General features: G+C 48.8%; 1 protein-coding gene and 1 long non-coding RNA gene across 9 annotated transcripts in view; one reads left to right on the forward strand and one right to left on the reverse strand.

Moving 5' to 3' along the window:
- Positions 1-11,407, forward strand: part of AKAP8L (A-kinase anchoring protein 8 like) — a 34,597-nt gene extending 23,190 nt beyond the window's left edge. For all 8 annotated transcript variants that reach the window (XM_002722798.5, XM_051837911.2, XM_008250681.4 and 5 more), the window contains 2 exons: positions 10,896-10,991; positions 11,065-11,407. In XM_002722798.5, coding sequence (XP_002722844.2) covers positions 10,896-10,991; positions 11,065-11,334 — 366 coding nt within the window. In that variant the 3' untranslated portion in view covers positions 11,335-11,407. The remainder of the gene's footprint in view (positions 1-10,895; positions 10,992-11,064) is intronic.
- LOC138845633 (uncharacterized) lies at positions 842-10,901 on the reverse strand. Its single transcript, XR_011382841.1, has 2 exons — positions 9,466-10,901; positions 842-9,211 (listed from the first exon to the last, which is right to left on the reverse strand). It is a non-coding gene; the product is annotated as an uncharacterized lncRNA (long non-coding RNA).
- Positions 11,408-11,648: the final 241 nt, after the last annotated feature.

Raw genomic sequence — 11,648 nt, forward strand, 5'->3', positions numbered from 1 at the left:
TTTAAAGAATAAAAATAAGTGGAATTTTTTTCTAAGATTTGTTTATTTATTTGAAAGAATTACAGAGATAGAGGAAGAGGCAGAGAGAAAAGTCTTCAGTCCACTTGTTTACTTCCCAAATGGCCGCAAAGGGCTGGGCCAGACAGAAGCCAGGAGCTTCCTCTGGGTCTCTTATGTGGGTGCAGGGGCCCAAACACTTGGACTGTCTTCTGCTGCTTTCCCAGGGGCATTAGCAGAGAGCTGGATCAGAAGAGGAGTAGCCAGGACACAACCACTGCCCATAGGGATGCCAGCACTGCAGGCGGAGGCTTAACCCACTATGCTGCAGTGATGGCCCTGGAATTGTTTTCTTAATAACATTTTTGGATTATTATTTGCATTTTTGTAGAAATACTAGTGACTTTTGTGTCTTACTACCTTACTAAACTAATAGTTTTTAATAAGTCATTTTAGTAGTATTTAAACTATTTCTGCTTATATTTTTATAGATTTTTAGTGAATTTCTTAAGATGTTCTGTGTATTTCTTACTTGATTGCCCTGTCCAGAACCTCCAGTACAATGTTGAATGGAAGTGAGAATGAATGTCCTCACCTCGTTTCTGATCTTTTACTGTTAAGAGTGATGTTAACTTTTTCTTAGCTGTCTTTGATTGAGTTGAAGTTCTCTTCTGTTGCTTTCTCGTAGAGTCTGTTGTAAAAGGGTGGTGGATTTTGCCAAATGCTTTTTCTGCATCTGTCGAGATGTTCATAGTGTTTTTGTTTTATCCTTCTGGTATGTCATTAAGTAGGATGTATCCTACAAGCTCAGAATTCCCTCTATATATCACATTAGTGCAAGCTCTTTTTCTTTTTTCTTTCTTTTTTTTTTTTTTTCTTGCGTGTGGTTTCGGTATCGGGTTAATACTGGCCTCATAGAATGAGTTTGGAAGTTTTCCTCCTCTTCTGGTTTTATCAAGGCTTTAGAATCTCCTGTGAAGCTGCCTGGGGCCTGGGTTTTTCTTTGTAGGTAGCTTTGTTATTTCTGCTTCAGCCAGTACTCCTTCCAGGTATGTTCAGGGTGTATATTTCTGTGTGAGTCAGTTTCCATAGTTTGTATAAGCTTTCTACTCTTTGGGCATGTGCTTGTTTACAATGTTTCTTTATAACCTCTCTTATTTCCACAAGGTTGGTAGTGGTATCCCCTCTTTCTTATCTCATTTGAGTCTTTTTTTCTTGGTCTTTTTTCTTTATAAAGATTTATTTATTTGAAAAGCAGTTATAGAGAGAGAGATAAGGAGAGGCAGAGAGAGAGAGAGAGAGATCTTCTGTCCACTGGTTTACTCCCCAAATGACTATAGTGGCCAGGGCTGGGCTGAGCCAAAGCTGCTTCCAGGTCTGCCGCGTAGGTGCAGGGCCCCAAGCACTTGGGCTATCTGGCACTGCGTTCCCATGCACATTAGCAGAGAGCTGGATTGGAAATGCAACAGCCAGCACTCAAATCTGCACCCGTAGGAGATGTTGGCATCACAGGTGGCAGCTTGGCTAGCTGTGTCACAATGCCAGCCGCCTGTTGGCGTCATTCTTGCTCAGAGCTTGTCGATACTTTGACTTTTAAGAGTACAGACTTTTGGTTTCGTTGACTTTTTTTCTTTTTCTATTCTCTATTTCATTAATTTCTGTTCTGATCCTTATTTTTTCCTTCTCCTTGCTTTGAGGTTTAGTTTGCTGTTCTCCTTTCCATTTTTCTCATTTCTTTATTTCCTTTTTTTTTTTTTTTTTTTTTTTTTTAAAGAAGATTTATTTATTTGAAAGCAGTGTTAGAGAGGAAGAGAGATCCATGTGCTGGTTCACTCTGCAAATGACTACCACAGCCAGAGCTGGGCCAGGCCTAAGCCAAGAGCCTGGAACTCCATCCAGATCTTCCACATGTATAGCAGGGGCTCAAGCACCCAGGCCATCTTCCAGTGGTTTCCCAGACACATTGACAGGGGGCTGGATTGGAAGTGGCGTCCATGTGGGATGCTGGCGCTGCAGGCAGCAGCTTAACCCGCTGTGCCACAGCTCCTGCCTCCTAATTTGTAATTTTATTCCATGTGATTGGAAAACAAATTATTCTGGTTCCTTTTTCCTGAGGTGTATTTTATGGCCTGGCATATGGTCCATCCTAGAAAACATTCTTGTGCAATTGAGAAGAATGTGTATTCTGCTGTTGGCAGGGTGTAGATCTCGTGCCCAGTGGCTTGCGCTGCTGTTCGAGCCTTTGTCTCCTTGTTGGTCTTCTGCTAAAATTGTTCCTTCTGTTACTTAACATGGGATTGTTGAATTCTCTCTCTGTTTCAGTCAGTGTTCCTTTTTATGTATTTTGATGTTCTGTTGTTAGGTGGGTATATACTTAGAATTGCTAGATCCTCCTGCTAGATTGACCCTTTTATCATTTTTAAATCTCTTATTTTTAAAGATTATTTATTTATTTATTTATTTGAGAGGTGGAGTTGTGGGGGGAGGTCTTCCACCTGCTAGTTCACTCCCCAAATGGCCACAATGGCCAGAGCTGCACCGATGCGAAGCCAGGAGCCAGGAACTTCTTCCAGGTCTCCCATATAGGTGCAGAGGCCAAGGACTTGGGCCATCTTCTACTGCTTTCCCAGGCCATAGCAGAGAGCTGGATTAGAAGAGAAGCATGCAGGACTTGAACTGGTGCCCACATGGAATGCTGGCACTGCAGGCGGCAGCGTTACCCACTGCACCACAGTGTCAGCCCCATGTCTCTTTCTTACTGCCATTTTTTTTGTTAGTCTTTTTTGTTTGATACTAGAATATCCAATTCAGCTTTCCTCCTTTACTTTTTTTTCCTAAAGATTTATTTATTTATTTGAAAGGCAGAGTTACAGGGAGAGAGAGTTAGAGAGAATGTCTTTCATCCACTGGTTCAGTCCCTAGTTGGCTGCAATGGCCAGGGCTGGGCCAGACTGCAGCCAGGAGCCAGGAGCTTCCTATGGGTCTCCCACGTAGGTGCAGGGGCATAAGCACTTGAGCCATCTTCTGCTGACTTCCCTGGTGAATTAGCAGGAAGCTGGATTGAAAGTGGAGCAGCTGGGACTCCAGCCAACACCCATATAGGATGTTGGCACTGCAGATGGCAGCTTTATCTACTGTACCCTTTTTCCAATACAAATTTAAAACTTTTTTATTTATTTGAAAAACAGAGATCTTCCATTTTCTGGTTCACTCCTCAAATGCCCATAATAGCCAAGTCCTAGTCAGGCCGAAACCAGGAACTGGAACACAATGCAGTGGGTTAAAGCCCTGGCCTGCAGCACAGGCATCCCATAAGGTGCTGGTTCAAGTCCTGATTGCTCCTCTTCTGATCCAGCTCTCTGCTAATGCACCTAGGAAAGCAGTGGAAGATGGCCCAAGTGCTTGGGCCCTTGCACCCACATGGGAGACCCGGAAGAAGCTCCTGGCTCCTGGCTTCGGATTGGCTCAGCTCTGGCCGTTGCAGCCATCTGGGGAGTGAACCAGCGGATGGAAGGCCTCTCTCTGTCTCTACCTCTCTCTATAACTATGCCTTTCAAATAAATAAAATAAATCTTCAAAAAAAAAAAAAAAAAAGAGCTTAATCCAGGTCTCCCAGCTGAATGGCAGGAGCCCATGTACTTGAGCCATCTTGCTACTGCCCTTGGTGCACATTTACATTTACAGGAAGTTGGACCTGGGACTCAAACCCAGGCACTTTTAAAATGTTTTGTGTTTATTTTCACTTGCCTAAAAGGCAGAGTGACAGAGAAAAAGAGATCCGCCATTCCGCAGTTCACTCCCCAAATCCCTACAACAGCCAGGGTTGGGCCAGCCTGAAGCCTGGAGCCTAGAATTCCATCAGCATCTCCCACATGGTTGGCAGGGGCCCAAGCATTTGAGTCAGCATGTGCTGTCTCCCTGGATGCATTAGCAGGAAACTGGATCAGAAGTGGAGTAACAGAGTTAACAGACTGGCGCTGCAGCACAGTAAGTAAAGCTGCTGCACTACAAGCATCCCATGTGGCTGCCAGTTTGGGTCCTCCACCTCCCATCCAGCTCCCTGTGAATGCACCTGGGATAGTGCTTGGACCCCTGCACCCCTGTGGGAGACCTGGATGAAGCTCCTGGTTCCAGGCTTCTGATTTGACCCAGCTTTGGCTGTTGCAGCCATCTGGGGAGTGAACCAGTGGATGGAAGACCTCTCTCTCTTTCTCTGTAATTCTGCCTTTGAAGTACATAAATAAATCTTAAAAAAGTAAAAACAATTGGAGTAACAGGGCCTCAAATCATCACTGTGATCTAAGATGTTCCAAGTGATGGCCTCATCCTGTATGCCACAACACCTGTCCCAAACACTTGATAAGGGATTTAGGAGTCCCAAGCAGAGCTTACCCTCTGCACCAAATACCCATGCCCAGTTCAGCTCCCTCAGGGTTGGTGTCTGCCTGTTTTCGATCTTTTTACTCCCATTTATTAGTGTCTTGGAATCCAAAGTGTGTCCTCAACGGACAGCATTTCATTTGACCTTGTGGCTTGTTTGTGTTTTGTGTTTTTTTTTTTTTTTAACTTTCATTTATTTAGAGAGACAGGGAGAGGAGCTCCCATCTGCCAGTTTGCTCCCCAAATGTCTGCAGCAGTGAAGCAAAACTGCCAGGCACTTGCCCATGGTGGCAGACATCCCGAGCGGAGCGGCATCTTAACTGCTGCTTTTTGTTGATTCGCTTTCACTGCATTTTTTTGGTGTTACTTCCTCCATGGTTTCTGTAGACCTTACCTTTTATGTATCCAGGAACTTCTTCAAGTCTGCCTCAGACAGAATGGCAATTCCAATGAGAGTACCTCCTTCCTACATTAAGTATGCACATCAATTTGTCTGTGTTATTGTTGCCATACATAGGTCGCATATATATACATTATTAACATTATTACTTTGCAAAACTAGGTCTTCTGAAGACCTGGGGGAGGGAGGGAAAGCGTTTAAATCGGTCAAGCTTATGTTCCACTTGCCTTAGCCTTCTGCTGCCTGCTGCTGGTTCTCTTTGTTCTAACGGACCCGAGTTACCATCTGTAGTCATTTCTTTTGTCCAGTATGGCTTTGCTCCCCACCCCGAAGCCTCCTTTGAACTGTCACTATCACCACTATTTATTATTTTTTTTTATTTTTATTTATTTGAAAGAGTTTATTTATTTGAAAGAGAGGTACAGAGGGAGCTCTTCCATCTGCTGGTTCACTCCCCAAATGGTCCAGGCTGATCCAGAGTCAGGATCCATAAGCTTCTCCGAGGTCTCCCACACAGGTGCAGGGGCACAAGGACTTGGGCTATCTTCCACTGCTTTCCCAGGCCATAGCAGAGAGCTGGATCGGAAGTGGAGCAGCCAGGACTCGAACTGATGCCCGTATGGGATGTTGGCACTGCAGGCAGAGGCTTAACCTTCTATGCCACAGTGCCGGCCCCTTAGCTGTTATTATCGACCATCTTACACTTCTGTGTGTTGTAATTGAAAAAGTTGAGATAGTTTTATGTAAATGGATTTTTAAATCCCTTGAGAAGAAAGGAAAAGGAATGAGAGTTTATAACGTCTTACTACGTAATCGTCTTCACCATTCTTTTGACGGGATTCACACTTTGTTCTGAGGTTACGTGCTTTCAGACTGAAGAATCTTCTCTAGTATTTCCTACAGTGCAGATCTACTGGCGATGTAGTCTCTCAGTTTGTTTACCTTGGAATGTCTAGCTTGCCTTTTCTTTGCTAGGTATGGGATTCTTGGTTAACAGGTTTTTTTTTTTAATTTGTTTTGTTTTCCTTGTGCATTTTAAATCTATTGTCCGACTGCTTTCTAGCCTTGTTTCTGATGAGAAATCAGCTTTTAACTTTCCTGGGGGTCCCTGCTAAGTGATGATGTGTTTTTCTCTTGCTGCTTTCAAGATTTCCCCCTTGTCTTTGACTTGTGGTGTTTTGTTACGTTATGTCTTGTCTTAGATCTCTTTGTGCTGGTTCCCCTTGTGGTTCGTTGAATGTCTTTGATGTGGGAAGCTTTTAGCAAACATCTGTTCCTGTTCAGATATTTCTTCCCCTGTTATCATCAGGGGTCATGTACATGTTGGGTTGCATACTGGTGTCCCATGCATTCTGTTTCTGTGTTCAGGTCGCGTGATTGATGTCTGCACTCTGCCTTTCACTTCCTAGATTTGGTTTCTTTCTTTCTTTTTTAAAGGTTGATTGATTTTAAAGAGTTTTATGTATATATATATAGAGAGAGAGAGAGAGAGAGAGGAGAGGGAGAGAGAGACAGAGAGACAGAGACATCTTCCATCTGCTGGTTCACTTCCCAGATGGCCACAACAACCCGAAAAGGCCAGGAGCTTCTTCCCGGTCTCCCACATGGGTGGCAGGGGCCTGAGCACATTTGGACCATCCTCCACTGCTTTTCCCAGGCCATTAGCAGAGAGCTGAATCAGAAGTGGAGGAGCCGGGACCCGAACCAGCGCCCATATGGGATGCTGGTGTCACAGGTGGCGGCTCTGGCTTTACGCACAGCACCACGGCGCCAGCCAGGTTGCTTTGTGTGAATTTTATCTCTGCTGATGTCTTCTGTTGACAGTGCAGTTGTGCCTTCTGCCTCTTCAGGCGTTTGTTCTTTGAAACACAGTAGCAATTGTGACCTTGCGGTCTGTAAAGCTGACATCTGGGCGCTGTCACAGGCATTTTCTGTTGGCCTTTTTTCCTACGTGTGGATCAGAGTCTCCTTTGGATGTCTTGTAATGTTTTGTTGGCAGCCAGATGTCTTGTATATCCTGGCAACTCCTGGTGCTGGTCTTGCTGTGTCTGCTTGTCTACTGTGAAGTGACTGCCACATTCTTTGGGTGAGGGCCCTCTTGCACCCACAGTGTACAGTGCTGTACCTTGGAAGAGGAAGCCGTGGGCAGGTGCACAGTCACCCTGGATGACAGTGGTGTGGGCAGAGCTCTTTCTGACTGTCTTCCCAGCTCACACTGAACTGTTAAAACTCCACTGATGGCCAGCTGGTTGCGTTAACGTGGGCTTCTGTACAAGGATCATTTCTGAGATGATTGAGATTTATTCCGACTCCTGTGAAGCTATTCTTAGCTGTCTTACTGAAACTCCCTGGCACTTAACTGGCCTGTGATTCAGATGACGTCCCTGTTAAATCTACCGGGTCTCCTCTGAATTCCTTTCTCCATTGTTTTGAGAGAGTCCACAGCGCTGGGACCTCCCCTCACTCCCCAGCCAAGGAAGTCAGTTCCTTTGGGAAGAGACCGAGCACTCATGGTGACCTGCCAGGCTCTCCCCTGGGCAAAATCTGAGAGCCAAGACGCTGGGGGCCGGGATAGTATAGTGCTTCTCTCTGAGTGACTGCTGCCTTAGGTGCTGGTGGGGCGCCTCTTCCTGATGAACAAGCCAAGCCCACAGTCAAGCCTCCACACCACGCACAGGGCCTGGGTGGAAGAACAGGAGCTGTCACCTCTCACCTTGTGCTTGCTCAGAACCAAGCCTCAGCGGCTGAGCAGTGTGGGCCGCAGTCTGGAGTGGTGTTTCCATCGTGCCCAGCTGGTAGCAACAAGTAGTGGGTCACGTTGCAGACGTCCCAGCCCGCTCTCCGCTTCCTGGGCCTCAGTCACTTTCCCCCCGTTAGGTGTTTCTTCACTTACTTGCCGTGTCCTTAGGAACCTTTCCAAAACCCCAACTGGTTGGTTGTGAGTAGCTTCTCCGTCAGTTGCACTGTGGAGTGGCTCTGAGGTGCACCTCTGCCTGCCTTCGGAGCAGTGAGTTCCCTAGTTGGTGTTTCTGAAGCCTTGTGCCTTAGTTTCCAAAAACCTCATGAAGACTCCCTCAAGATGAAACTGTAGATTTGTTTACTGTTGAAAGTATAAAAGCACTAAGTAATTGATAGAGTAGTGACTATCTATAAGACATTGTGCATAGAGTTTTATTTTTGGTTCAGTGAGAAATCCAGCAACATTTTGGATTAAAAAATACTAGAAATAAGAGCTTTGTGCAGTGAAGGTGATTGTGCTTTTAGAAAAGCTGAGTGGTTCCAGCAAAATGTTCTTAGAAGTAAGAGTTTGGTAAGAGATAGGATTCCAGAAAATATAGATAGGATTAAGTCTAACAATAGCCAGGATTAGACAGAGGGCATTAGTGAATTCAGGGGCTTGCTTAAAACTTTTTACAATGCTATTGCAATTAAAAGCAAAAAAGTGATCCTGGCAGAGTAGTAGGACAGTGGCCCAGAACAGAGAGTGGCCAAGGATCCTGGTGTGTTGTAGAACTTAGTGTTCCTTATGGTTAGTATAAAGACAGTATGGTATGACCTGTGACCCTGCCAGCAGGGTCTAGGAAAGTGCCTGGTAGCCGGACATCAGTAACTCCGCAGGTGACTGGTACAAGTGGGATGAAGAGAGATGATACAAAATGTGACCTCAGTTCACGTTTTGCCACCAAATGAGTTTAGGGGGGAAACGTGTGCTTCTGGAGCCTTTTGAATTTCGGAGTTACCAATAAGGGAGCATTCACCTTATATACCAATTTAGTAGGAAATAATGGTTAATAGTAATTTCCACAGAACAAAGTAGGACCCCTGCCTCATGTCAACTGTTAAACTCTAGAAAATTCTAGCGTGAAAAAGTAAAAGATCAGAAACAATTTAGGTTTGTTTGCCTTGAGGTTAAAGGAATCCTTCCTGGGCAAGCCAGGAGGTAAGTCCAGAGGCCACCAAGGAGTTGACCTGGAAACACCGAGCAAGGTGACCCAGCAGGCCTGTCAGATAACTCAGCTTTGCTGGAGTAATGCTGCAAGTGTTCTTCCCTCCTTTTTTTTTTTTTTTTTTTTTTTTTCCATTTTTATGTGAGAGCAGAAATGCCCAGCAGTGGTAAGATCCAGTGCTGACAGGCAGGAGGACCGATCAGTTTCAGTAGAGGTTTCAGAAGCAGCACCACTTGTGATGTTCTGGCAGTGACTGTCCCTTTACGGGGGGCCAGTTGGGTTAGAACTGAAAGCACCAGCAGGGAGGTCCATGTCGGTTTATTCTGGTGATGTTGTGTGGGAACATCTTTGGGGGCAGGTTGCAGTGTGTCCATCCGGGTGCCCAGAAGGGGGAGGAGCCTCAAGGAAGGACCCTGTGATGATGCCCTCTTAGCAGCGTGCAGAAGGGTTGTCCATCTTCTCCCCACGTAGCAGAAGACACACGCACCTAGAAAAAGGGAGTAGGGGGTGCAGCAGCCTGATTTATGGCTTTCTGAGACATCCATAGAGCTGGCTAGTGCTCTGTAGGGGTCCCGGAGGCAGGTGTGTGCTCTAGCTCCCTCGTTCCCATTCTGCCCCTGGCTTTCTGGTGATGACAGTGAGATGTGCCTGGACTCCCAACCACAGAGGAAATGACACGGGTCAGTGTGCATCCTTCCAGAGCCACTGGGGGCAAGTCACAACCACTGCCCTGTCACTCACCTTTCTTATGCCAGTGGACACATGAGCCCGATTTTAGGGGCTTGCGCAGTGTGCTTTTGAGTGTCTGATGTAATCATTTCCTCCACCAAAGAACATTCCAGTGCTTTCCAGTTTTTCATCACCATATAACTATTGTGCATGCATTTCCCGAATTTCTTTTTTCTTTCGACCTATTCATTTGAAAAGAGTGACACAGAGGGGGTGAGAGAGTGCTTCCATCTGCTGGTTTATTCCCCAAAAATGGCCATAAGAGCTGGGGCTGGGCCAGGCCAAAGCCAGGAGCCTGGAACTCCCATCTGGGCCTCTACGTAAATGGCAGTGACCCAAGGACTTGGGCCATGTCCTGCTGCTTTCCCCAGGCGCATTAGCCAGGAGCTGGATCAGAAGTGGAGCAGCGGGGACTTGAACCAGCACTCATTCGGGATGCCAGCATTGTAGGCAGTGACTCCATGTTTTCAGTTCTGTTTAAAGAGTTATTCATCTATTTATTTTGTTTATGTAAAAGGCAGAGTTACAGAGTGAGGAGAGACAGATGTTCCATCTGCTGGTTCACTCCCAGTTGGCCAGAACAGTCAGGGCTGGGCCAGGCTGAAGCCAGGAGCCAGGAGCTTCTTCTGGATCTCCCACATGGGTGCAGTGGCCCCAGCACTTGGGGGCCATCTCTGCTGCTTTCCCAGGCTGTAGCAGAGAGCTGGGTCAGAAGTGGAGTAGCTGGGTCTCGAACTGGTGCCCATATGGGATGCTGGCATCACAGGCGAAGGTTTAACCTGCTACACCACAGCGCCGGCCCATGTTTTCAGTTCTTAAACTTAGGATAAGTTCTGGAAAGGGGTTGAAACAAATTTTTACTTTAAAAAAAAAAAAAAACTTATGTGAAAGGCCGTGTGACAGAGACAGGGAGAGACAGAAAAGAGGGACCTTGTATCCACTGGTTCACTCCTCAGGGACCTGCAGCAGCCAGGGCTGGGCCAGGCCAAAACCAAGAGCCCAGAGAGCCACCTGGGCCTCCTGGTGGGTGGTGGGCCGTGGTCTGCCTCCCAGGTGCGTTAGCTGACCCCAGGCTCTGCAGCGCGGGATGAGTGGCCTCACGCACTGCACCGCGCTGCGGCTCGCGCCGCATTTAGCTCTTCAAGACTGGAACCCTGTGGGTTATGGTCGCTGGAGCTCACTGGCCTTGGACATGGGTGTTCCTGGCTTTCTGCTCTGTCGATGCTGAAGGCCTCTGCGCGGATCGGGACCTGTGGCTCCTCGTTGTGTGGGTTGTGCACGTGTGGGTTAGAAAGCTTCTGTGTGATTCCTGCAAGTCAGGGCCGAGCTCTGTAGGTGACCCTTGATCCCAGTAAGTATGACGGCCAGGCAGAGTGGGGCAGCGCAGAGCGGGCGGGCAGGCGCCCGGACAGCGTCTCCAGCCCTGCCCGCCCTGCCCGCAGCTCATGATGGAGCAGTCCAAGAAGTCCTCGCTCATGGTGGCCCGCAGCATCCTCAACAACAAGCTCATCAGCAAGAAGCTGGAGCGCTACCTGAAGGTAAGGCGCCGCCCGGCCCCGCCCCGCCCCGCCCCGGCCCCGGGCCCCGCCTCACTGCCCGCGCTCCCTGCAGGGTGAGAACCCCTTCACCGACAGTCCCGAGGAGGACCGAGAGCAGGACGAGGCCGAAGGGACGCCGGGCGACGCGGAGGCCGCGCCGGCGCAGCCCCCGGTGCCCCCGGAGCCGAACCCTGGCGCCGCGTCGCCGCCGCCGCCGCCGCCTCCCCCGGAGGAGGAGGAGGAAGGCGAGCCCCTCCTCGGCGGGGCCCTGCAGCGCCAGATCCGCGGCATCCCGGGGCTCGACGTGGAAGACGACGAGGAGGGAGGCGGGGGCGCCCCGTGACGCGGGCCCAGGGCGGGCAGGGCCTGCGTGGCCAAGGCTGGAAGTCAAGTCGAATAAAGTTCTTCCCACCCAAGTCCTAGTCGGCCTGTCAGTGTGCGGGCGGGCGGCGGGCGGCGGGCGGCGGGCGGCGGGCGGCGGGCGGCGGGCGGCGGGCGGCGGGCGGCGGGCGGCGGGCGGCGGGCGGCGGGCGGCGGCGGGGGGGCGCAAACCACTCTCTGGGCGCCGGAGTAGGCTGCGCCTGCGCACGGGGGAGGTGCGAGTTGCGCCTGCGCGCCGGCGGCGGGCGGGGCGTGAAGTGCGCCTGCGTGTGGCCT

This window comes from Oryctolagus cuniculus, chromosome 16 (assembly GCF_964237555.1).
Source record: "Oryctolagus cuniculus chromosome 16, mOryCun1.1, whole genome shotgun sequence".
Taxonomy (NCBI): Eukaryota; Metazoa; Chordata; class Mammalia; order Lagomorpha; family Leporidae; genus Oryctolagus; species Oryctolagus cuniculus.